The following is a 26,735-nucleotide window of genomic DNA, read 5'->3' as shown; positions in this document are numbered from 1 at the left end:
CATGCTACACTATACTGGGGTGATGGGGGGGGGTAAACATGGTGGAGGTGCTCCGTCATGCTACACTATACTGGGGTGATGGGGGGGGTAAACATGTTGGAGGTGCTCCGTCATGCTACACTATACTGGGGTGATGGGGGGGGTCAACATGTTGGAGGTGCTCCGTCATGCTACACTATACTGGGGTGATGGGGGGGGTCAACATGTTGGAGGTGCTCCGTCATGCTACACTATACTGGGGTGATGGGGGGGGGGTAAACATGGTGGAGGTGCTCCGTCATGCTACACTATACTGGGGTGATGGGGGGGGGGTAAACATGGTGGAGGTGCTCCGTCATGCTACACTATACTGGGGTGATGGGGGGGGTGTCAACATGTTGGAGGTGCTCCGTCATGCTACACTATACTGGGGTGATGGGGGGGGTCAACATGGTGGAGGTGCTCCGTCATGCTACACTATACTGGGGTGATGGGGGGGTCAACATGTTGGAGGTGCTCCGTCATGCTACACTATACTGGGGTGATGGGGGGGTGTCAACATGGTGGAGGTGCTCCGTCATGCTACACTATACTGGGGTGATGGGGGGGGTCAACATGTTGGAGGTGCTCCGTCATGCTACACTATACTGGGGTGATGGGGGGGGTCAACATGTTGGAGGTGCTCCGTCATGCTACACTATACTGGGGTGATGGGGGGGGTCAACATGTTGGAGGTGCTCCGTCATGCTACACTATACTGGGGTGATGGGGGGGGGTCAACATGGTGGAGGTGCTCCGTCATGCTACACTATACTGGGGTGATGGGGGGGGTCAACATGTTGGAGGTGCTCCGTCATGCTACACTATACTGGGGTGATGGGGGGGGGTAAACATGTTGGAGGTGCTCCGTCATGCTACACTATACTGGGGTGATGGGGGGGGGGTAAACATGGTGGAGGTGCTCCGTCATGCTACACTATACTGGGGTGATGGGGGGGGTCAACATGGTGGAGGTGCTCCGTCATGCTACACTATACTGGGGTGATGGGGGGGGTCAACATGTTGGAGGTGCTCCGTCATGCTACACTATACTGGGGTGATGGGGGGTGTCAACATGTTGGAGGTGCTCCGTCATGCTACACTATACTGGGGTGATGGGGGGGGGTAAACATGTTGGAGGTGCTCCGTCATGCTACACTATACTGGGGTGATGGGGGGGGGGTCAACATGTTGGAGGTGCTCCGTCATGCTACACTATACTGGGGTGATGGGGGGGGTCAACATGTTGGAGGTGCTCCGTCATGCTACACTATACTGGGGTGATGGGGGGGTAAACATGGTGGAGGTGCTCCGTCATGCTACACTATACTGGGGTGATGGGGGGGGTAAACATGGTGGAGGTGCTCCGTCATGCTACACTATACTGGGGTGATGGGGGGGTCAACATGTTGGAGGTGCTCCGTCATGCTACACTATACTGGGGTGATGGGGGGGGGTCAACATGGTGGAGGTGCTCCGTCATGCTACACTATACTGGGGTGATGGGGGGGGGTCAACATGGTGGAGGTGCTCCGTCATGCTACACTATACTGGGGTGATGGGGGGGGTCAACATGGTGGAGGTGCTCCGTCATGCTACACTATACTGGGGTGATGGGGGGGTAAACATGTTGGAGGTGCTCCGTCATGCTACACTATACTGGGGTGATGGGGGGGTAAACATGGTGGAGGTGCTCCGTCATGCTACACTATACTGGGGTGATGGGGGGGTCAACATGGTGGAGGTGCTCCGTCATGCTACACTATACTGGGGTGATGGGGGGGTCAACATGGTGGAGGTGCTCCGTCATGCTACACTATACTGGGGTGATGGGGGGGTCAACATGTTGGAGGTGCTCCGTCATGCTACACTATACTGGGGTGATGGGGGGGTCAACATGTTGGAGGTGCTCCGTCATGCTACACTATACTGGGGTGATGGGGGGGGTAAACATGTTGGAGGTGCTCCGTCATGCTACACTATACTGGGGTGATGGGGGGGGTCAACATGGTGGAGGTGCTCCGTCATGCTACACTATACTGGGGTGATGGGGGGGGTCAACATGGTGGAGGTGCTCCGTCATGCTACACTATACTGGGGTGATGGGGGGGTCAACATGGTGGAGGTGCTCCGTCATGCTACACTATACTGGGGTGATGGGGGGGTCAACATGTTGGAGGTGCTCCGTCATGCTACACTATACTGGGGTGATGGGGGGGGGGTCAACATGGTGGAGGTGCTCCGTCATGCTACACTATACTGGGGTGATGGGGGGGGTCAACATGTTGGAGGTGCTCCGTCATGCTACACTATACTGGGGTGATGGGGGGGGGGTAAACATGGTGGAGGTGCTCCGTCATGCTACACTATACTGGGGTGATGGGGGGGTCAACATGGTGGAGGTGCTCCGTCATGCTACACTATACTGGGGTGATGGGGGGGTCAACATGTTGGAGGTGCTCCGTCATGCTACACTATACTGGGGTGATGGGGGGGTCAACATGTTGGAGGTGCTCCGTCATGCTACACTATACTGGGGTGATGGGGGGGGTAAACATGTTGGAGGTGCTCCGTCATGCTACACTATACTGGGGTGATGGGGGGTGTCAACATGGTGGAGGTGCTCCGTCATGCTACACTATACTGGGGTGATGGGGGGGTAAACATGTTGGAGGTGCTCCGTCATGCTACACTATACTGGGGTGATGGGGGGGTCAACATGGTGGAGGTGCTCCGTCATGCTACACTATACTGGGGTGATGGGGGGGGTCAACATGGTGGAGGTGCTCCGTCATGCTACACTATACTGGGGTGATGGGGGGGTCAACATGGTGGAGGTGCTCCGTCATGCTACACTATACTGGGGTGATGGGGGGGTCAACATGGTGGAGGTGCTCCGTCATGCTACACTATACTGGGGTGATGGGGGGGGTCAACATGGTGGAGGTGCTCCGTCATGCTACACTATACTGGGGTGATGGGGGGGTCAACATGGTGGAGGTGCTCCGTCATGCTACACTATACTGGGGTGATGGGGGTGTCAACATGGTGGAGGTGCTCCGTCATGCTACACTATACTGGGGTGATGGGGGGGGTAAACATGTTGGAGGTGCTCCGTCATGCTACACTATACTGGGGTGATGGGGGGGTCAACATGTTGGAGGTGCTCCGTCATGCTACACTATACTGGGGTGATGGGGGGGTCAACATGGTGGAGGTGCTCCGTCATGCTACACTATACTGGGGTGATGGGGGGGGGGTCAACATGTTGGAGGTGCTCCGTCATGCTACACTATACTGGGGTGATGGGGGGGGTAAACATGTTGGAGGTGCTCCGTCATGCTACACTATACTGGGGTGATGGGGGGGTCAACATGTTGGAGGTGCTCCGTCATGCTACACTATACTGGGGTGATGGGGGGGGGTCAACATGTTGGAGGTGCTCCGTCATGCTACACTATACTGGGGTGATGGGGGGGGTCAACATGTTGGAGGTGCTCCGTCATGCTACACTATACTGGGGTGATGGGGGGGTCAACATGTTGGAGGTGCTCCGTCATGCTACACTATACTGGGGTGATGGGGGGGGGGTCAACATGGTGGAGGTGCTCCGTCATGCTACACTATACTGGGGTGATGGGGGGGTCAACATGGTGGAGGTGCTCCGTCATGCTACACTATACTGGGGTGATGGGGGGGTAAACATGGTGGAGGTGCTCCGTCATGCTACACTATACTGGGGTGATGGGGGGGTCAACATGGTGGAGGTGCTCCGTCATGCTACACTATACTGGGGTGATGGGGGGGTCAACATGGTGGAGGTGCTCCGTCATGCTACACTATACTGGGGTGATGGGGGGGTCAACATGTTGGAGGTGCTCCGTCATGCTACACTATACTGGGGTGATGGGGGGGTCAACATGGTGGAGGTGCTCCGTCATGCTACACTATACTGGGGTGATGGGGGGGGGTCAACATGGTGGAGGTGCTCCGTCATGCTACACTATACTGGGGTGATGGGGGGGTCAACATGGTGGAGGTGCTCCGTCATGCTACACTATACTGGGGTGATGGGGGGGTAAACATGTTGGAGGTGCTCCGTCATGCTACACTATACTGGGGTGATGGGGGGGTCAACATGTTGGAGGTGCTCCGTCATGCTACACTATACTGGGGTGATGGGGGGGTCAACATGGTGGAGGTGCTCCGTCATGCTACACTATACTGGGGTGATGGGGGGGTCAACATGGTGGAGGTGCTCCGTCATGCTACACTATACTGGGGTGATGGGGGGGTAAACATGTTGGAGGTGCTCCGTCATGCTACACTATACTGGGGTGATGGGGGGGTCAACATGGTGGAGGTGCTCCGTCATGCTACACTATACTGGGGTGATGGGGGGGTCAACATGGTGGAGGTGCTCCGTCATGCTACACTATACTGGGGTGATGGGGGGGTCAACATGTTGGAGGTGCTCCGTCATGCTACACTATACTGGGGTGATGGGGGGGTCAACATGGTGGAGGTGCTCCGTCATGCTACACTATACTGGGGTGATGGGGGGGGGTAAACATGTTGGAGGTGCTCCGTCATGCTACACTATACTGGGGTGATGGGGGGGTCAACATGTTGGAGGTGCTCCGTCATGCTACACTATACTGGGGTGATGGGGGGGGGTCAACATGGTGGAGGTGCTCCGTCATGCTACACTATACTGGGGTGATGGGGGGGGTCAACATGGTGGAGGTGCTCCGTCATGCTACACTATACTGGGGTGATGGGGGGGGTCAACATGGTGGAGGTGCTCCGTCATGCTACACTATACTGGGGTGATGGGGGGGTAAACATGGTGGAGGTGCTCCGTCATGCTACACTATACTGGGGTGATGGGGGGGTAAACATGGTGGAGGTGCTCCGTCATGCTACACTATACTGGGGTGATGGGGGGGGTCAACATGGTGGAGGTGCTCCGTCATGCTACACTATACTGGGGTGATGGGGGGGTCAACATGTTGGAGGTGCTCCGTCATGCTACACTATACTGGGGTGATGGGGGGGTAAACATGGTGGAGGTGCTCCGTCATGCTACACTATACTGGGGTGATGGGGGGGGTCAACATGGTGGAGGTGCTCCGTCATGCTACACTATACTGGGGTGATGGGGGGGTCAACATGTTGGAGGTGTTCCGTCATGCTACACTATACTGGGGTGATGGGGGGGGTCAACATGGTGGAGGTGCTCCGTCATGCTACACTATACTGGGGTGATGGGGGGGGGTCAACATGTTGGAGGTGCTCCGTCATGCTACACTATACTGGGGTGATGGGGGGGGGGGGGTAAACATGGTGGAGGTGCTCCGTCATGCTACACTATACTGGGGTGATGGGGGGGTCAACATGTTGGAGGTGCTCCGTCATGCTACACTATACTGGGGTGATGGGGGGGTCAACATGGTGGAGGTGCTCCGTCATGCTACACTATACTGGGGTGATGGGGGGGTCAACATGGTGGAGGTGCTCCGTCATGCTACACTATACTGGGGTGATGGGGGGGTCAACATGGTGGAGGTGCTCCGTCATGCTACACTATACTGGGGTGATGGGGGGGTCAACATGGTGGAGGTGCTCCGTCATGCTACACTATACTGGGGTGATGGGGGGGTCAACATGGTGGAGGTGCTCCGTCATGCTACACTATACTGGGGTGATGGGGGGGTCAACATGTTGGAGGTGCTCCGTCATGCTACACTATACTGGGGTGATGGGGGGGTCAACATGGTGGAGGTGCTCCGTCATGCTACACTATACTGGGGTGATGGGGGGGTCAACATGGTGGAGGTGCTCCGTCATGCTACACTATACTGGGGTGATGGGGGGGTCAACATGGTGGAGGTGCTCCGTCATGCTACACTATACTGGGGTGATGGGGGGGGGGTAAACATGTTGGAGGTGCTCCGTCATGCTACACTATACTGGGGTGATGGGGGGGGGGTCAACATGTTGGAGGTGCTCCGTCATGCTACACTATACTGGGGTGATGGGGGGGGTCAACATGTTGGAGGTGCTCCGTCATGCTACACTATACTGGGGTGATGGGGGTGTAAACATGTTGGAGGTGCTCCGTCATGCTACACTATACTGGGGTGATGGGGGGGTCAACATGGTGGAGGTGCTCCGTCATGCTACACTATACTGGAGTGATGGGGGTGTCAACATGTTGGAGGTGCTCCGTCATGCTACACTATACTGGGGTGATGGGGGGGGGGGGGGTAAACATGGTGGAGGTGCTCCGTCATGCTACACTATACTGGGGTGATGGGGGGGGGGTCAACATGGTGGAGGTGCTCCGTCATGCTACACTATACTGGGGTGATGGGGGGGGGTCAACATGTTGGAGGTGCTCCGTCATGCTACACTATACTGGGGTGATGGGGGGGGTCAACATGGTGGAGGTGCTCCGTCATGCTACACTATACTGGGGTGATGGGGGGGGGTCAACATGTTGGAGGTGCTCCGTCATGCTACACTATACTGGGGTGATGGGGGGGGGGGGGGTAAACATGGTGGAGGTGCTCCGTCATGCTACACTATACTGGGGTGATGGGGGGGTCAACATGTTGGAGGTGCTCCGTCATGCTACACTATACTGGGGTGATGGGGGGGTCAACATGGTGGAGGTGCTCCGTCATGCTACACTATACTGGGGTGATGGGGGGGTCAACATGGTGGAGGTGCTCCGTCATGCTACACTATACTGGGGTGATGGGGGGGTCAACATGGTGGAGGTGCTCCGTCATGCTACACTATACTGGGGTGATGGGGGGGTCAACATGGTGGAGGTGCTCCGTCATGCTACACTATACTGGGGTGATGGGGGGGTCAACATGGTGGAGGTGCTCCGTCATGCTACACTATACTGGGGTGATGGGGGGGTCAACATGTTGGAGGTGCTCCGTCATGCTACACTATACTGGGGTGATGGGGGGGTCAACATGGTGGAGGTGCTCCGTCATGCTACACTATACTGGGGTGATGGGGGGGTCAACATGGTGGAGGTGCTCCGTCATGCTACACTATACTGGGGTGATGGGGGGGTCAACATGGTGGAGGTGCTCCGTCATGCTACACTATACTGGGGTGATGGGGGGGGGGTAAACATGTTGGAGGTGCTCCGTCATGCTACACTATACTGGGGTGATGGGGGGGGGGTCAACATGTTGGAGGTGCTCCGTCATGCTACACTATACTGGGGTGATGGGGGGGGTCAACATGTTGGAGGTGCTCCGTCATGCTACACTATACTGGGGTGATGGGGGTGTAAACATGTTGGAGGTGCTCCGTCATGCTACACTATACTGGGGTGATGGGGGGGTCAACATGGTGGAGGTGCTCCGTCATGCTACACTATACTGGAGTGATGGGGGTGTCAACATGTTGGAGGTGCTCCGTCATGCTACACTATACTGGGGTGATGGGGGGGGGTAAACATGGTGGAGGTGCTCCGTCATGCTACACTATACTGGGGTGATGGGGGTGTCAACATGTTGGAGGTGCTCCGTCATGCTACACTATACTGGGGTGATGGGGGGGGGTAAACATGGTGGAGGTGCTCCGTCATGCTACACTATACTGGGGTGATGGGGGGGGGTCAACATGTTGGAGGTGCTCCGTCATGCTACACTATACTGGGGTGATGGGGGGTGTCAACATGTTGGAGGTGCTCCGTCATGCTACACTATACTGGGGTGATGGGGGGGTCAACATGTTGGAGGTGCTCCGTCATGCTACACTATACTGGGGTGATGGGGGGGTCAACATGTTGGAGGTGCTCCGTCATGCTACACTATACTGGGGTGATGGGGGGGTCAACATGTTGGAGGTGCTCCGTCATGCTACACTATACTGGGGTGATGGGGGGGGTAAACATGGTGGAGGTGTTGGCAGCAGCTATTCTCCTTATGCCTGGAGGCTGTTCTGTCCGTTATAATCTACTGACTAAATGTTCCCAAACTGGAGATTCAACGAGGGAGGATCCTCCAGTGATGGTTTATTGACCCCACCAATCACCATCGTACAGAACCCCACCAATCACCATCGTACAGAACTAGTTCACAAAAGGACGGTTTTTGAAATGCGCCAATTAAGATGTGAATTGTGATTACAACGTGCCCATTGGCTCTAGTTGTTTCAACGGAAAAGACTGAAATGTTTGTTCAGCTCAGATTTACTGCAGACATGTTAATCTAGAAGTCCCCGTACCGAATGGTTCACTACCATTACACCCCTACTGTACGGTACAGTGTGAGGTTCAGTATGAATACAGGTACCATTACACCCCTACTGTACGGTACAGGGTGAGGTTCAGTATGAATACCATTACACCCCTACTGTACAGGGTGTGTAGGTGTTCAGTCTTCCAGGGCGAAGTCGTATGGTTGGAATTCGTCTCGTAGTTGTTTGCTCAGACTCTCCTCCTCCTCTGGGGTCTGTTTACACTCTCGCCAGTCTGCCCTCTCCGGGATGTTCAGCAACGCCTCGCTGGCCAACACCTCCCTGCACCACACAGAGACACAGAGAGAGACACACAGACAGACACAGAGAGAGACACAGAGACACACAGACACAGAGAGAGACACACAGAGACACACAGAGAGACACAGAGAGACACACAGAGAGAGACACAGAGAGACACAGAGAGACACACAGAGACACAGAGAGAGAGACACAGAGACACACAGAGACACACAGAGAGAAACACAGAGACACACAGAGAGACACAGAGACACACAGAGAGACACACAGAGACACACAGAGAGACACAGAGAGAGACACAGAGAGAGACACACAGAGAGACACACAGAGAGACACACAGAGAGACACACAGAGAGACACACAGAGAGACACAGAGAGAGACACACAGAGACATACAGAGACACAGAGACACACAGAGACACACAGAGACACACACAGAGAGAGACAGAGACACACAGAGAGACACAGATACACACAGAAAGACACAGAGAGACACAGAGAGCGACACAGAGAGACACAGAGACACACAGAGAGACACAGAGAGACACACAGAGAGAGACAGAGACACACAGAGAGACACAGATACACACAGAGAGACACAGATACACACAGAGAGACACAGAGAGAGACACAGAGAGCGACACAGAGACACAGAGAGACAGAGAGACACACAGAGAGACGCACAGAGAGACACACAGAGAGACACACAGAGAGAGACACAGAGAGACACAGAGAGACACAGAGAGACACAGAGAGAGACACACAGAGTGAGACAGAGACACACAGAGAGACACACAGAGAGACACACAGAGAGACACACAGAGAGACACACAGAGAGACACAGAGAGAGACACAGAGAGACACACAGACAGACACACGTTAGTAACTGTTTTCAGTAGGGCTAGAATGATTCAACCATATGCGTCATACTAGTGCATCAGTCCCTGAACCAAATGTCTAAGATACTAGGGCATCAGTCCCTGAACCAAATGTTGAAGATACTAGGGCATCAGACCCTGAACCAAATGTTGAAGATACTAGGGCATCAGTCCCTGAACCAAATGTTGAAGATACTAGGGCATCAGTCCCTGAACCAAATGTTGTAGATACTAGGGCATCAGTCCCTGAACCAAATGTTGAAGATACTAGGGCATCAGTCCCTGAACCAAATGTCTAAGATACTAGGGCATCAGCCCCTGAACCAAATGTTGAAGATACTAGGGCATCAGTCCCTGAACCAAATGTTGAAGATACTAGGGCATCAGTCCCTGAATCAAATGTTGAAGATACTAGGGCATCAGTCCCTGAACCAAATGTTGAAGATACTAGGGCATCAGTCCCTGAATCAAATGTTGAAGATACTAGGGCATCAGTCCCTGAACCAAATGTTGAAGATACTAGGGCATCAGCCCCTGAACCAAATGTTGAAGATACTAGGGCATCAGTCCCTGAACCAAATGTTGAAGATACTAGGGCATCAGTCCCTGAATCAAATGTTGAAGATACTAGGGCATCAGTCCCTGAACCAAATGTTGTAGATACTAGGGCATCAGTCCCTGAACCAAATGTTGAAGATACTAGGGCATCAGTCCCTGAACAAAATGTTGAAGATACTAGGGCATCAGTCCCTGAACCAAATGTTGAAGATACTAGGGCATCAGTCCCTGAACCAAATGTTGAAGATACTAGGGCATCAGTCCCTGAACCAAATGTTGAAGATACTAGGGCATCAGTCCCTGAATCAAATGTTGAAGATACTAGGGCATCAGTCCCTGAATCAAATGTTGTAGATACTAGGGCATCAGTCCCTGAACCAAATGTTGTAGATACTAGGGCATCAGTCCCTGAATCAAATGTTGAAGATACTAGGGCATCAGTCCCTGAATCAAATGTTGAAGATACTAGGGCATCAGTCCCTGAACCAAATGTTGAAGATACTAGGGCATCAGTCCCTGAATCAAATGTTGAAGATACTAGGGCATCAGTCCCTGAATCAAATGTTGAAGATACTAGGGCATCAGTCCCTGAATCAAATGTTGAAGATACTAGTGCATCAGTCCCTGAAGCAAATGTCTAAGATACTAGGGCATCAGTCCCTGAATCAAATGTTGAAGATACTAGGGCATCAGTCCCTGAACCAAATGTTGAAGATACTAGGGCATCAGTCCCTGAATCAAATGTTGAAGATACTAGGGCATCAGTCCCTGAACCAAATGTTGAAGATACTAGGGCATCAGTCCCTGAACCAAATGTTGAAGATACTAGGGCATCAGTCCCTGAACCAAATGTTGGATACTAGGGCATCAGTCCCTGAGCCAAATGTTGAAGATACTAGGGCATCAGTCCCTGAACCAAATGTCTAAGATACTAGGGCATCAGTCCCTGAACCAAATGTTGAAGATACTAGGGCATCAGTCCCTGAATCAAATGTTGAAGATACTAGGGCATCAGTCCCTGAACCACATGTTGAAGATACTAGGGCATCAGTCCCTGAACCAAATGTTGAAGATACTAGGGCATCAGTCCCTGAATCAAATGTTGAAGATACTAGGGCATCAGTCCCTGAACCAAATGTCTAAGATACTAGAGCATCAGCCCCTGAATCAAATGTTGATGATACTAGGGCATCAGTCCCTTAACCAAATGTTGAAGATACTAGGGCAACAGCCCCTGAATCAAATGTCTAAGATACTAGGGCATCAGTCCCTGAATCAAATGTTGAAGATACTAGGGCATCAGCCCCTGAACCAAATGTTGAAGATACTAGGGCATCAGCCCCTGAACAAAATGTTGAAGATACTAGGGCATCAGTCCCTGAACCAAATGTTGAAGATACTAGGGCATCAGTCCCTGAACCAAATGTTGAAGATACTAGGGCATCAGTCCCTGAACCAAATGTTGAAGATACTAGGGCATCAGCCCCTGAACCAAATGTTGAAGATACTAGGGCATCAGTCCCTGAACCAAATGTCTAAGATACTAGGGCATCAGCCCCTGAACCAAATGTTGAAGATACTAGGGCATCAGTCCCTGAACCAAATGTTGAAGATACTAGGGCATCAGTCCCTGAACCAAATGTTGAAGATACTAGGGCATCAGTCCCTGAACCAAATGTTGAAGATACTAGGGCATCAGTCCCTGAACCAAATGTCTAAGATACTAGGGCATCAGCCCCTGAACCAAATGTTGAAGATACTAGGGCATCAGTCCCTGAACCAAATGTTGAAGTACCTGGGGCATCAGTCCCTGAACCAAATGTTGAAGATACTAGGGCATCAGTCCCTGAACCACATGTTGAAGATACTAGGGCATCAGTCCCTGAACCAAATGTTGAAGATACTAGGGCATCAGTCCCTGAACCAAATGTTGAAGACACTAGGGCATCAGTCCCTGAATCAAATGTTGAAGATACTAGGGCATCAGTCCCTGAACCAAATGTTGAAGATACTAGGGCATCAGTCCCTGAACCAAATGTTGAAGATACTAGGGCATCAGCCCCTGAACCAAATGTTGAAGATACTAGGGCATCAGTCCCTGAACCAAATGTTGTAGATACTAGGGCATCAGTCCCTGAACCAAATGTTGAAGATACTAGGGCATCAGTCCCTGAACCAAATGTTGAAGATACTAGGGCATCAGTCACTGAACCAAATGTTGTAGATACTAGGGCATCAGTCCCTGAACCAAATGTTGAAGATACTAGGGCATCAGTCCTTGAACCAAATGTTGAAGATACTAGGGCATCAGTCCCTGAACCAAATGTCTAAGATACTAGGGCATCAGTCCCTGAACCAAATGTCTAAGATACTAGGGCATCAGCCCCTGAACCAAATGTTGTAGATACTAGGGCATCAGTCCCTGAACCAAATGTTGTAGATACTAGGGCATCAGTCCCTGAACCAAATGTTGAAGATACTAGGGCATCAGTCCCTGAATCAAATGTTGAAGATACTAGGGCATCAGTCCCTGAACCAAATGTTGAAGATACTAGGGCATCAGTCCCTGAATCAAATGTTGAAGATACTAGGGCATCAGTCCCTGAACCAAATGTTGAAAATACTAGGGCATCAGTCCCTGAACCAAATGTTGAATATACTAGGGCATCAGTCCCTGAATCAAATGTTGAAGATACTAGGGCATCAGTCCCTGAACCAAATGTTGAAGATACTAGGGCATCAGTCCCTGAATCAAATGTTGAAGATACTAGGGCATCAGTCCCGGAACCAAATGTTGAAGATACTAGGGCATCAGTCCCTGAATCAAATGTTGTAGATACTAGGGCATCAGTCCCTGAATCAAATGTTGAAGATACTATGGCATCAGTCCCTGAATCAAATGTTGAAGATACTAGGGCATCAGTCCCTGAACCAAATGTTGAAGATACTAGGGCATCAGTCCCTGAATCAAATGTTGAAGATACTAGGGCACCAGTCCCTGAATCAAATGTTGAAGATACTAGGGCATCAGTCCTTGAATCAAATGTTGAAGATACTAGGGCATCAGTCCCTGAATCAAATGTTGAAGATACTAGGGCATCAGTCCCTGAACCAAATGTTGAAGATACTAGGGCATCAGTCCCTGAACCAAATGTCTAAGATACTAGGGCACCAGCCCCTGAACCAAATGTTGAAGATACTAGGGCATCAGTCCCTGAACCAAATGTCTAAGATACTAGGGCATCAGCCCCTGAACCAAATGTTGTAGATACTAGGGCATCAGTCCCTGAACCAAATGTTGTAGATACTAGGGCATCAGTCCCTGAACCAAATGTTGAAGATACTAGGGCATCAGCCCCTGAACCAAATGTTGAAGATACTAGGGCATCAGTCCCTGAACCAAATGTTGAAGTACCTGGGGCATCAGTCCCTGAACCAAATGTTGAAGATACTAGGGCATCAGTCCCTGAACCACATGTTGAAGATACTAGGGCATCAGTCCCTGAACCAAATGTTGAAGATACTAGGGCATCAGTCCCTGAACCAAATGTTGAAGACACTAGGGCATCAGTCCCTGAATCAAATGTTGAAGATACTAGGGCATCAGTCCCTGAACCAAATGTTGAAGATACTAGGGCATCAGTCCCTGAACCAAATGTTGAAGATACTAGGGCATCAGCCCCTGAACCAAATGTTGAAGATACTAGGGCATCAGTCCCTGAACCAAATGTTGTAGATACTAGGGCATCAGTCCCTGAACCAAATGTTGAAGATACTAGGGCATCAGTCCCTGAACCAAATGTTGAAGATACTAGGGCATCAGTCCCTGAACCAAATGTTGTAGATACTATGGCATCAGTCCCTGAACCAAATGTTGAAGATACTAGGGCATCAGCCCCTGAACCAAATGTTGAAGATACTAGGGCATCAGTCCCTGAACCAAATGTCTAAGATACTAGGGCATCAGTCCCTGAACCAAATGTCTAAGATACTAGGGCATCAGCCCCTGAACCAAATGTTGTAGATACTAGGGCATCAGTCCCTGAACCAAATGTTGTAGATACTAGGGCATCAGTCCCTGAACCAAATGTTGTAGATACTAGGGCATCAGTCCCTGAACCAAATGTTGAAGATACTAGGGCATCAGTCCCTGAACCAAATGTTGAAGATACTAGGGCATCAGTCCCTGAACCAAATGTCTAAGATACTAGGGCATCAGTCCCTGAACCAAATGTCTAAGATACTAGGGCATCAGCCCCTGAACCAAATGTTGTAGATACTAGGGCATCAGTCCCTGAACCAAATGTTGTAGATACTAAGGCATCAGTCCCTGAACCAAATGTTGTAGATACTAGGGCATCAGTCCCTGAACCAAATGTTGTAGATACTAGGGCATCAGTCCCTGAACTAAATGTTGAAGATACTAGGGCATCAGTCCCTGAACCAAATGTTGAAGATACTAGGGCATCAGTCCCTGAACCAAATGTTGAAGATACTAGGGCATCAGTCCCTGAACCAAATGTTGAAGATACTAGGACATCAGTCCCTGAACCAAATGTCTAAGATACTAGGGCATCAGTCCCTGAACCAAATGTTGAAGATACTAGGGCATCAGTCCCTGAACCAAATGTTTAATATACTAGGGCATCAGTCCCTGAACCAAATGTTGAAGATACTAGGGCATCAGTCCCTGAACCAAATGTTGAAGATACTAGGGCATCAGTCCCTGAACCAAATGTCTAAGATAATAGGGCATCAGTCCCTGAACCAAATGTTGAAGATACTAGGGCATCAGTCCCTGAATCAAATGTTGAAGATACTAGGGCATCAGTCCCTGAATCAAATGTTGAAGATACTAGGGCATCAGTCCCTGAACCAAATGTTGAAGATACTAGGGCATCAGTCCCTGAACCAAATGTTGAAGATACTAGGGCATCAGTCCCTGAACCAAATGTTGAATATACTAGGGCATCAGTCCCTGAATCAAATGTTGAAGATACTAGGGCATCAGTCCCTGAACCAAATGTTGAAGATACTAGGGCATCAGTCCCTGAATCAAATGTTGAAGATACTAGGGCATCAGTCCCTGAACCAAATGTTGAAGATACTAGGGCATCAGTCCCTGAATCAAATGTTGTAGATACTAGGGCATCAGTCCCTGAATCAAATGTTGAAGATACTAGGGCATCAGTCCCTGAATCAAATGTTGAAGATACTAGGGCATCAGTCCCTGAACCAAATGTTGAAGATACTAGGGCATCAGTCCCTGAATCAAATGTTGAAGATACTAGGGTACCAGTCCCTGAATCAAATGTTGAAGATACTAGGGCATCAGTCCTTGAATCAAATGTTGAAGATACTAGGGCATCAGTCCCTGAATCAAATGTTGAAGATACTAGGGCATCAGTCCCTGAACCAAATGTTGAAGATACTAGGGCAACTAATCTGAAAGTGGTAGATGCCTAGTCTCCCTTATGGCTCTAATCTGATATTGGTAGTGGTGTGGTAGATGCCTAGTCTCCTTTATGGCCCTAATCTGATAGTGGTAGTGGTGTGGTAGATGCCTAGTCTCCCGTATGGCCCTAATCTGATAGTGGTAGATGTCTAGTCTCCGTTATGGCTCTAATCTGATAGTGGTAGTGGGGTGGTAGATGTCTAGTCTCCGTTATGGCTCTAATCTGATAGTGGTAGTGGTGTGGTAGATGTCTAGTCTCCCTTATGGCCCTAATCTGATAGTGGTAGATGTCTAGTCTCCGTTATGGCTCTAATCTGATAGTGGTAGTGGTGTGGTAGATGTCTAGTCTCCCTTATGGCTCTAATATGATATTGGTAGTGGTGTGGTAGATATCTAGTCTCCCTTATGGCTCTAATATGATATTGGTGTGGTAGATATCTAGTCTCCTTTATGGCTCTAATTTGATAGTGGTAGATATCTAGTCTCCCTTATGGCTCTAATATGATATTGGTGTGGTAGATATCTAGTCTCCTTTATGGCCCTAATCTGATATTGGTGTGGTAGATGTATAGTCTCCTTTATGGCTCTAATCTGATTGTGGTAGATGTCTAGTCTCCCTTATGGCTCTAATCTGATAGTGGTAGTGGTGTGGTAGATGTCTAGTCTCCTTTATGGCCCTAATTTGAAAGTGGTAGATGTCTAGTCTCCCTTATGGCTCTAATCTGATAGTGGTAGATATCTAGTCTCCCTTATGGCTCTAATCTGATAGTGGTAGATATCTAGTCTCCCTTATGGCTCTAATATGATATTGGTGTGGTAGATATCTAGTCTCCTTTATGGCCCTAATCTGATATTGGTGTGGTAGATGTCTAGTCTCCTTTATGGCTCTAATCTGATTGTGGTAGATGTCTAGTCTCCCTTATGGCTCTAATCTGATAGTGGTAGTGGTGTGGTAGATGTCTAGTCTCCTTTATGGCTCTAATTTGAAAGTGGTAGATGTCTAGTCTCCCTTATGGCTCTAATCTGATAGTGGTAGTGGTGTGGTAGATGTCTAGTCTCCTTTATGGCCCTAATCTGATTGTGGTAGATGTCTTGTCTCCTTTATGGCTCTAATCTGATAGTGGTAGTGGTGTGGTAGATGTCTAGTCTCCTTTATGGCCCTAATCTGATTGTGGTAGATGCCTAGTTTCCTTTATGGCCCTAATCTGATAGTGGTAGATGTCTAGTCTCCCTTATGGCCCTAATCTGATAGTGGTAGTGGTGTGGTAGATGTCTAGTCTCCCTTATGGCTCTAATCTGATAGTGGTAGATGTCTAGTCTCCCTTATGGCCCTAATCTGATAGTGGTAGTGGTGTGGTAGATGTCTAGTCTCCCTTATGGCTCTAATCTGATTGTGGTAGTGGTGTGGTAGATGCCTAGTCTCCTTTATGGCCCTAATCTGATAGTGGTAGATGTCTAGTCTCCATTATGGCTCTAATCTGATAGTGGTAGTGGTGTGGTAGATGCCTTGTCTCCTTTATGGCTCTAATCTGATAGTGGTAGTGGTGAGGTAGATGTCTAGTCTCCTTTATGGCTCTAATCTGATAGTGGTAGTGGTGAGGTAGATGTCTAGTCTCCTTTATGGCTCTAATCTGATTGTGGTAGTGGGGTGGTAGATGTCTAGTCTCCCTTATGGCTCTAATCTGATAGTGGTAGTGGTGTGGTAGATGTCTAGTCTCCCATATGGCCCTAATCTGATAGTGGTAGATGTCTAGTCTCCGTTATGGCTCTAATCTGATAGTGGTAGTGGTGTGGTAGATGTCTAGTCTCCCTTATGGCTCTAATATGATATTGGTAGTGGTGTGGTAGATATCTAGTCTCCCTTATGGCTCTAATATGATATTGGTGTGGTAGATATCTAGTCTCCTTTATGGCTCTAATCTGATAGTGGTAGATATCTAGTCTCCCTTATGGCTCTAATATGATATTGGTGTGGTAGATATCTAGTCTCCTTTATGGCCCTAATCTGATATTGGTGTGGTAGATGTCTAGTCTCCTTTATGGCTCTAATCTGATTGTGGTAGATGTCTAGTCTCCCTTATGGCTCTAATTTGATAGTGGTAGATGTCTAGTCTCCCTTATGGCCCTAATCTGATATTGGTAGTGGTGTGGTAGATGCCTTGTCTCCTTTATGGCCCTAATCTGATTGTGGTAGATGCCTAGTCTCCCTTATGGCTCTAATCTGATATTGGTAGTGGTGAGGTAGATGTCTAGTCTCCCTTATGGCTCTAATCTGATAGTGGTAGTGGTGTGGTAGATGCCTAGTCTCCCTTATGGCCCTAATCTGATATGGGTAGATGCCTAGTCTCCCTTATGGCTCTAAAATGATATTGGTAGTGGTGTGGTAGATATCTAGTCTCCCTTATGGCTCTAATATGATATTGGTGTGGTAGATATCTAGTCTCCTTTATGGCTCTAATCTGATAGTGGTAGATATCTAGTCTCCCTTATGGCTCTAATATGATATTGGTGTGGTAGATATCTAGTCTCCTTTATGGCCCTAATCTGATATTGGTGTGGTAGATGTATAGTCTCCTTTATGGCTCTAATCTGATAGTGGTAGTGGTGTGGTAGATGTGTAGTCTCCCTTATGGCTCTAATCTGATAGTGGTAGTGGTGTGGTAGATGTCTAGTCTCCTTTATGGCCCTAATTTGAAAGTGGTAGATGTCTAGTCTCCCTTATGGCTCTAATCTGATAGTGGTAGATATCTAGTCTCCCTTATGGCTCTAATCTGATAGTGGTAGATATCTAGTCTCCCTTATGGCTCTAATATGATATTGGTGTGGTAGATATCTAGTCTCCTTTATGGCCCTAATCTGATATTGGTGTGGTAGATGTCTAGTCTCCTTTATGGCTCTAATCTGATTGTGGTAGATGTCTAGTCTCCCTTATGGCTCTAATTTGATAGTGGTAGATGTCTAGTCTCCCTTATGGCCCTAATCTGATATTGGTAGTGGTGTGGTAGATGCCTTGTCTCCTTTATGGCCCTAATCTGATTGTGGTAGATGCCTAGTCTCCCTTATGGCTCTAATCTGATATTGGTAGAGGTGAGGTAGATGTCTAGTCTCCCTTATGGCTCTAATCTGATAGTGGTAGTGGTGTGGTAGATGCCTAGTCTCCCTTATGGCCCTAATTTGATATGGGTAGATGCCTAGTCTCCCTTATGGCTCTAATATGATATTGGTAGTGGTGTGGTAGATGTCTAGTCTCCTTTATGGCCCTAATTTGAAAGTGGTAGATGTCTAGTCTCCCTTATGGCTCTAATCTGATAGTGGTAGATATCTAGTCTCCCTTATGGCTCTAATCTGATAGTGGTAGATATCTAGTCTCCCTTATGGCTCTAATATGATATTGGTGTGGTAGATATCTAGTCTCCTTTATGGCCCTAATCTGATATTGGTGTGGTAGATGTCTAGTCTCCTTTATGGCTCTAATCTGATTGTGGTAGATGTCTAGTCTCCCTTATGGCTCTAATCTGATAGTGGTAGAGGTGTGGTAGATGTCTAGTCTCCTTTATGGCTCTAATTTGAAAGTGGTAGATGTCTAGTCTCCCTTATGGCTCTAATCTGATAGTGGTAGTGGTGTGGTAGATGTCTAGTCTCCTTTATGGCCCTAATCTGATTGTGGTAGATGTCTAGTCTCCTTTATGGCTCTAATCTGATAGTGGTAGTGGTGTGGTAGATGTCTAGTCTCCTTTATGGCCCTAATCTGATAGTGGTAGATGTCTAGTCTCCATTATGGCTCTAATCTGATAGTGGTAGTGGTGTGGTAGATGCCTTGTCTCGTTTATGGCTCTAATCTGATAGTGGTAGTGGTGAGGTAGATGTCTAGTCTCCTTTATGGCTCTAATCTGATAGTGGTAGTGGTGAGGTAGATGTCTAGTCTCCTTTATGGCTCTAATCTGATTGTGGTAGTGGGGTGGTAGATGTCTAGTCTCCCTTATGGCTCTAATCTGATAGTGGTAGTGGTGTGGTAGATGTCTAGTCTCCCATATGGCCCTAATCTGATAGTGGTAGATGTCTAGTCTCCGTTATGGCTCTAATCTGATAGTGGTAGTGGTGTGGTAGATGTCTAGTCTCCCTTATGGCTCTAATATGATATTGGTAGTGGTGTGGTAGATATCTAGTCTCCCTTATGGCTCTAATATGATATTGGTGTGGTAGATATCTAGTCTCCTTTATGGCCCTAATCTGATATTGGTGTGGTAGATGTCTAGTCTCCTTTATGGCTCTAATCTGATTGTGGTAGTGGGGTGATAGATGTCTAGTCTCCCTTATGGCTCTAATTTGAAAGTGGTAGATGTCTAGTCTCCGTTATGGCTCTAATCTGATAGTGGTAGTGGGGTGATAGATGTCTAGTCTCCCTTATGGCTCTAATCTGATAGTGGTAGTGGTGTGGTAGATGTCTAGTCTCCTTTATGGCCCTAATCTGATTGTGGTAGATGTTTAGTCTCCCTTATGGCTCTAATCTGATAGTGGTAGTGGGGTGGCAGATGCCTAGTGCCTTTATGGCTCTAATCTGATAGTGGTAGTGGTGTGGTAGATGTCTAGTCTCCTTTATGGCCCTAATCTGATTGTGGTAGATGTCTAGTCTCCCTTATGGCTCTAATCTGATAGTGGTAGTGGTGTGGTAGATGTCTAGTCTCCTTTATGGCCCTAATCTGATTGTGGTAGATGCCTAGTCTCCTTTATGGCCCTGATCTGATTGTGGTAGATGCCTAGTTTCCTTTATGGCCCTAATCTGATAGTGGTAGATGTCTAGTCTCCCTTATGGCCCTAATCTGATAGTGGTAGTGGTGTGGTAGATGTCTAGTCTCCCTTATGGCTCTAATCTGATAGTGGTAGATGCCTAGTCTCCTTTATGGCTCTAATCTGATAGTGGTAGTGGGGTGGTAGATGTCTAGTCTCCTTATGGCTCTAATCTGATAGTGGTAGTGGGGTGGTAGATGCCTAGTCTCCCTTATGGCCCTAATCTGATAGTGGTAGTGGTGTGGTAGATGCCTAGTCTCCCTTATGGCCCTAATCTGATAGTGGTAGTGGGGTGGTAGATGCCTAGTCTCCCTTATGGCCCTAATCTGATTGTGGTAGATGTCTAGTCTCCCTTATGGCTCTAATCTGATAGTGGTAGTGGTGTGGTAGATGTCTAGTCTCCTTTATGGCCCTAATCTGATTGTGGTAGATGTCTAGTCTCCCTTATGGCTCTAATCTGATTGTGGTAGATGTCTAGTCTCCCTTATGGCTCTAATCTGATAGTGGTAGTGGTGTGGTAGATGTCTAGTCTCCTTTATGGCCCTAATCTGATAGTGGTAGATGTCTAGTCTCCCTTATGGCCCTAATCTGATTGTGGTAGATGTCTAGTCTCCCTTATGGCTCTAATCTGATAGTGGTAGTGGTGTGGTAGATGTCTAGTCTCCTTTATGGCCCTAATCTGATTGTGGTAGATGTCTAGTCTCCCTTATGGCTCTAATCTGATTGTGGTAGATGTCTAGTCTCCCTTATGGCTCTAATCTGATAGTGGTAGTGGTGTGGTAGATGTCTAGTCTCCTTTATGGCCCTAATCTGATAGTGGTAGATGTCTAGTGTCCTTTATGGCCCTAATCTGATTGTGGTAGATGTCTAGTCTCCCTTATGGCTCTAATCTGATATTGGTAGTGGTGAGGTAGATGTCTAGTCTCCCTTATGGCTCTAATCTGATTGTGGTAGATGTCTAGTCTCCTTTATGGCTCTAATCTGATTGTGGTAGATGTCTAGTCTCCTTTATGGCCCTAATCTGATTGTGGTAGATGTCTAGTCTCCCTTATGGCTCTAATCTGATATTGGTAGTGGTGTGGTAGATGCCTAGTCTCCCTTATGGCCCTAATCTGATATGGGTAGATGCCTAGTCTCCTTTAAGGCTCTAATCTGATATTGGTAGTGGTGAGGTAGATGTCTAGTCTCCCTTATGGCTCTAATCTGATAGTGGTAGTGGTGTGGTAGATGCCTAGTCTCCCTTATGGCCCTAATCTGATAGTGGTAGATGTCTAGTCTCCCTTATGGCTCTAATCTGATAGTGGTAGTGGGGTGGTAGATGCCTAGTCTCCCTTATGGCTCTAATCTGATTGTGGTAGATGTCTAGTCTCCCTTATGGCTCTAATCTGATAGTGGTAGTGGTGTGGTAGATGCCTTGTCTCCTTTATGGCCCTAATTTGATAGTGGTAGATGTCTAGTCTCCCTTATGGCCCTAATCTGATATTGGTAGTGGTGTGGTAGATGCCTTGTCTCCATTATGGCCCTAATCTGATTGTGGTAGATGCCTAGTCTCCCTTATGGCTCTAATCTGATATTGGTAGTGGTGAGGTAGATGTCTAGTCTCCCTTATGGCTCTAATCTGATAGTGGTAGTGGTGTGGTAGATGCCTAGTCTCCCTTATGGCCCTAATCTGATATGGGTAGATGCCTAGTCTCCCTTATGGCTCTAATCCGATAGTGGTAGTGGTGTGGTAGATGCCTTGTCTCCCTTATGGCTCTAATCTGATAGTGGTAGTGGGGTGGTAGATGCCTAGTCTCCTTTATGGCCCTAATCTGATTGTGGTAGATGCCTAGTCTCCTTTATGGCCCTAATCTGATTGTGGTAGATGCCTAGTCTCCTTCATGGCCCTAATCTGATTGTGGTAGATGCCTTGTCTCCCTTATGGCCCTAATCTGATTGTGGTAGATGCCTAGTCTCCTTTATGGCCCTGATCTGATTGTGGTAGATAACTAGTCTCCCTTATGGCTCTAATTTGAAAGTGGTAGATGTCTAGTCTCCCTTATGGCTCTAATCTGATAGTGGTAGTGGTGTGGTAGATGCCTTGTCTCCTTTATGGCCCTAATCTGATTGTGGTAGATGCATAGTCTCCCTTATGGCTCTAATCTGATATTGGTAGTGGTGTGGTAGATGCCTTGTCTCCCTTATGGCCCTAAATTGATTGTGGTAGTGGTGTGGTAGATGTCTAGTCTCCCTTATGGCTCTAATCTGATTGTGGTAGATGCCTAGTCTCCTTTATGGCCCTGATCTGATTGTGGTAGATGCCTAGTTTCCTTTATGGCCCTAATCTGATAGTGGTAGATGTCTAGTCTCCCTTATGGCCCTAATCTGATAGTGGTAGTGGTGTGGTAGATGTCTAGTCTCCCTCATGGCTCTAATCTGATTGTGGTAGATGCCTAGTCTCCCTTATGGCTCTAATCTGATATTGGTAGTGGTGTGGTAGATGCCTTGTCTCCTTTATGGCCCTAATCTGATTGTGGTAGATGCCTAGTCTCCCTTATGGCTCTAATCTGATATTGGTAGTGGTGAGGTAGATGTCTAGTCTCCCTTATGGCTCTAATCTGATAGTGGTAGTGGTGTGGTAGATGCCTAGTCTCCCTTATGGCCCTAATCTGATATGGGTAGATGCCTAGTCTCCCTTATGGCTCTAATCCGATAGTGGTAGTGGTGTGGTAGATGCCTTGTCTCCCTTATGGCTCTAATCTGATAGTGGTAGTGGGGTGGTAGATGCCTAGTCTCCTTTATGGCCCTAATCTGATTGTGGTAGATGCCTAGTCTCCTTTATGGCCCTAATCTGATTGTGGTAGATGCCTAGTCTCCTTCATGGCCCTAATCTGATTGTGGTAGATGCCTTGTCTCCCTTATGGCCCTAATCTGATTGTGGTAGATGCCTAGTCTCCTTTATGGCCCTGATCTGATTGTGGTAGATAACTAGTCTCCCTTATGGCTCTAATTTGAAAGTGGTAGATGTCTAGTCTCCCTTATGGCTCTAATCTGATAGTGGTAGTGGTGTGGTAGATGCCTTGTCTCCTTTATGGCCCTAATCTGATTGTGGTAGATGCATAGTCTCCCTTATGGCTCTAATCTGATATTGGTAGTGGTGTGGTAGATGCCTTGTCTCCCTTATGGCCCTAAATTGATTGTGGTAGTGGTGTGGTAGATGTCTAGTCTCCCTTATGGCTCTAATCTGATTGTGGTAGATGCCTAGTCTCCTTTATGGCCCTGATCTGATTGTGGTAGATGCCTAGTTTCCTTTATGGCCCTAATCTGATAGTGGTAGATGTCTAGTCTCCCTTATGGCCCTAATCTGATAGTGGTAGTGGTGTGGTAGATGTCTAGTCTCCCTCATGGCTCTAATCTGATTGTGGTAGATGCCTAGTCTCCCTTATGGCTCTAATCTGATATTGGTAGTGGTGAGGTAGATGTCTAGTCTCCCTTATGGCTCTAATCTGATAGTGGTAGATGTCTAGTCTCCCTTATGGCTCTAATCTGATAGTGGTAGTGGTGTGGTAGATGTCTAGTCTCCCTTATGGCTCTAATCTGATTGTGGTAGATGCCTAGTCTCCCTTATGGCTCTAATCTGATATTGGTAGTGGTGAGGTAGATGTCTAGTCTCCTTTATGGCCCTAATCTGATAGTGGTAGATGTCTAGTCTCCCTTATGGCTCTAATCTGATATTGGTAGTGGTGTGGTAGATGTCTAGTCTCCCTTATGGCCCTGATCTGATTGTGGTAGATGTCTAGTCTCCCTTATGGCTCTAATCTGATAGTGGTAGATGTCTAGTCTCCCTTATGGCCCTAATCTGATAGTGGTAGATGTCTAGTCTCCCTTATGGCTCTAATCTGATAGTGGGGTGGTAGATGCCTTGTCTCCTTTATGGCTCTAATCTGATAGTGGTAGATGTCTAGTCTCCCTTATGGCTCTAATCTGATAGTGGTAGTGGTGTGGTAGATGCCTTGTCTCCTTTATGGCTCTAATCTGATAGTGGTAGTGGTGAGGTAGATGTCTAGTCTCCTTTATGGCTCTAATCTGATTGTGGTAGTGGGGTGGTAGATGTCTAGTCTCCCTTATGGCTCTAATCTGATAGTGGTAGTGGTGTGGTAGATGTCTAGTCTCCTTTATGGCCCTAATCTGATTGTGGTAGATGCCTTGTCTCCCTTATGGCCCTAATCTGATTGTGGTAGTGGTGTGGTAGATGTCTAGTCTCCTTTATGGCCCTAATCTGATTGTGGTAGATGCCTTGTCTCCCTTATGGCTCTAATCTGATTGTGGTAGATGCCTAGTCTCCTTTATGGCCCTAATCTGATTGTGGTAGATGTCTAGTCTCCCTTATGGCTCTAATCTGATAGTGGTAGTGGTGTGGTAGATGCCTTGTCTCCTTTATGGCTCTAATCTGATAGTGGTAGTGGTGAGGTAGATGTCTAGTCTCCTTTATGGCTCTAATCTGATTGTGGTAGATGCCTAGTCTCCCTTATGGCCCTAATCTGATTTTGGTAGATGTCTAGTCTCCCTTATGGCTCTAATCTGATAGTGGTAGTGGTGTGGTAGATGCCTTGTCTCCTTTATGGCTCTAATCTGATAGTGGTAGTGGTGAGGTAGATGTCTAGTCTCCTTTATGGCTCTAATCTGATTGTGGTAGATGTCTAGTCTCCCTTATGGCCCTAATCTGATTTTGGTAGATGTCTAGTCTCCCTTATGGCTCTAATCTGATATTGGTAGTGGTGTGGTAGATGCCTAGTCTCCCGTATGGCCCTAATCTGATTGTGGTAGATGCCTAGTCTCCCTTATGGCCCTAATCTGATAGTGGTAGTGGTGTGGTAGATGCCTAGTCTCCTTTATGGCCCTAATCTGATAGTGGTAGTGGTGTGGTAGATGCCCAGTCTCCCTTATGGCCCTAATCTGATATGGGTAGATGCCTAGTCTCCCTTATGGCTCTAATCCGATAGTGGTAGAGGTGTGGTAGATGCCTTGTCTCCTTTATGGCCCTAATCTGATTGTGGTAGATCCCTAGTCTCCTTTATGGCCCTAATCTGATTGTGGTAGATATCTAGTCTCCCTTATGGCCCTAATCTGATATTGGTGTGGTAGATGTCTAGTCTCCCGTATGGCCCTAATCTGATTGTGGTAGATGCCTAGTCTCCCTCATGGCTCTAATCTGATATTGGTAGTGGTGTGGTAGATGCCTTGTCTCCTATATGGCCCTAATCTGATTGTGGTAGATGCCTAGTCTCCCGTATGGCCCTAATCTGATAGTGGTAGATGTCTAGTCTCCTTTATGGCCCTAATCTGATAGTGGTAGTGGTGTGGTAGATGTCTAGTCTCCCTTATGGCCCTAATCTGATAGTGGTAGTGGTGTGGTAGATGTCTTGTCTCCCTTATGGCTCTAATCTGATAGTGGTGTGGTAGATGCCTTGTCTCCCTTATGGCCCTAATCTGATTGTGGTAGATGCCTAGTCTCCTTTATGGCCCTGATCTGATTGTGGTAGATGCCTAGTCTCCTTTATGGCCCTAATCTGATAGTGGTAGTGGTGTGGTAGATGTCTAGTCTCCCTTATGGCCCTAATCTGATAGTGGTAGTGGTGTGGTAGATGCCTAGTCTCCCTTATGGCCCTAATCTGATTGTGGTAGTGGTGTGGTAGATGTCTAGTCTCCCTTATGGCCCTAATCTGATAGTGGTAGTGGGGTGGTAGATGCCTAGTCTCCCTTATGGCCCTAATCTGATAGTGGTAGTGGTGTGGTAGATGTTTAGTCTCCCTTATGGCCCTAATCTGATAGTGGTAGTGGGGTGGTAGATGTCTAGTCTCCCTCATGGCCCTAATCTGATAGTGGTAGTGGGGTGGTAGATGCCTAGTCTCCCTTATGGCCCTAATCTGATAGTGGTAGTGGGGTGGTAGATGCCTAGTCTCCCTTATGGCCCTAATCTGATAGTGGTAGATGTCTAGTCTCCCTTATGGCTCTAATCTGATAGTGGTAGTGGGGTGGTAGATGTCTAGTCTCCCTTATGGCTCTAATCTGATAGTGGTAGTGGGGTGGTAGATGTCTAGTCTCCTTTATGGCTCTAATCTGATAGTAGTAGTGGGGTGGTAGATGTCTAGTCTCCTTTATGGCCCTAATCTGATTGTGGTAGATGTCTAGTCTCCTTTATGGCTCTAATCTGATAGTGGTAGATGCCTAGTCTCCCTTATGGCCCTAATCTGATATGGGTAGATGCCTAGTCTCCCTTATGGCTCTAATCTGATATTGGTAGTGGTGTGGTAGATGTCTAGTCTCCCTTATGGCTCTAATCTGATAGTGGTAGATGCCTAGTCTCCTTTATGGCCCTAATCTGATTGTGGTAGATGCCTAGTCTCCTTCATGGCCCTAATCTGATTGTGGTAGATGCCTTGTCTCCCTTATGGCCCTAATCTGATTGTGGTAGATGCCTAGTCTCCTTTATGGCCCTGATCTGATTGTGGTAGATAACTAGTCTC

General features: G+C 48.1%; 1 protein-coding gene and 3 long non-coding RNA genes across 11 annotated transcripts in view; 3 read left to right on the top strand and 1 right to left on the bottom strand.

The window, feature by feature from the left end:
• Positions 1-52: 52 nt before the first annotated feature.
• LOC129864877 (uncharacterized) lies at positions 53-1,893 on the top strand. 4 transcript variants are annotated; one of them, XR_008761271.1, is made up of 5 exons: positions 640-658; positions 938-1,047; positions 1,216-1,270; positions 1,380-1,433; positions 1,817-1,893. It is a non-coding gene; the product is annotated as an uncharacterized LOC129864877 (long non-coding RNA). The 4 variants fall into 4 exon arrangements; XR_008761270.1 differs by lacking the exons at positions 640-658; positions 938-1,047; positions 1,216-1,270 and adding exons at positions 53-102; positions 439-492; XR_008761268.1 differs by lacking the exons at positions 640-658; positions 938-1,047; positions 1,216-1,270 and adding exons at positions 163-212; positions 439-492.
• Positions 1,894-2,477: 584 nt separating this feature from the next.
• LOC129864875 (uncharacterized) lies at positions 2,478-3,916 on the top strand. Of its 2 annotated transcripts, XR_008761264.1 has the most exons (4): positions 3,241-3,292; positions 3,348-3,401; positions 3,513-3,566; positions 3,840-3,916. It is a non-coding gene; the product is annotated as an uncharacterized LOC129864875 (long non-coding RNA). The 2 variants fall into 2 exon arrangements; XR_008761265.1 differs by lacking the exons at positions 3,241-3,292; positions 3,513-3,566; positions 3,840-3,916 and adding exons at positions 2,478-2,528; positions 3,128-3,181 and having other exon boundaries at positions 3,348-3,424.
• A 688-nt stretch (positions 3,917-4,604) lies between these two features.
• On the top strand, positions 4,605-5,457 carry LOC129864876 (uncharacterized). Of its 2 annotated transcripts, none has more exons than XR_008761266.1 (4): positions 4,605-4,653; positions 4,983-5,036; positions 5,146-5,199; positions 5,371-5,457. It is a non-coding gene; the product is annotated as an uncharacterized LOC129864876 (long non-coding RNA). The 2 variants fall into 2 exon arrangements; XR_008761267.1 differs by lacking the exon at positions 4,605-4,653 and adding an exon at positions 4,877-4,927.
• Positions 5,458-7,188: 1,731 nt separating this feature from the next.
• The window catches only part of cwf19l1 (CWF19 like cell cycle control factor 1), a 48,051-nt gene continuing 28,504 nt past the window's right edge, over positions 7,189-26,735 (bottom strand). For 2 of the 3 annotated variants that reach the window (XM_055937176.1, XM_055937175.1), the window contains one exon: positions 8,216-8,571. In XM_055937176.1, the coding sequence (XP_055793151.1) occupies positions 8,427-8,571 (145 nt within the window). In that variant the 3' untranslated portion in view covers positions 8,216-8,426. The other variant, XM_055937174.1, reaches the window with a different exon arrangement.

The sequence above is a fragment of the Salvelinus fontinalis genome, chromosome 11, assembly GCF_029448725.1.
Source record: "Salvelinus fontinalis isolate EN_2023a chromosome 11, ASM2944872v1, whole genome shotgun sequence".
In the NCBI taxonomy this organism is placed as follows: domain Eukaryota; kingdom Metazoa; phylum Chordata; class Actinopteri; order Salmoniformes; family Salmonidae; genus Salvelinus; species Salvelinus fontinalis.
The sequence above is the reverse complement of the archived record's forward strand: the minus strand, read 5'-3'. Positions and strand labels throughout refer to the sequence as shown.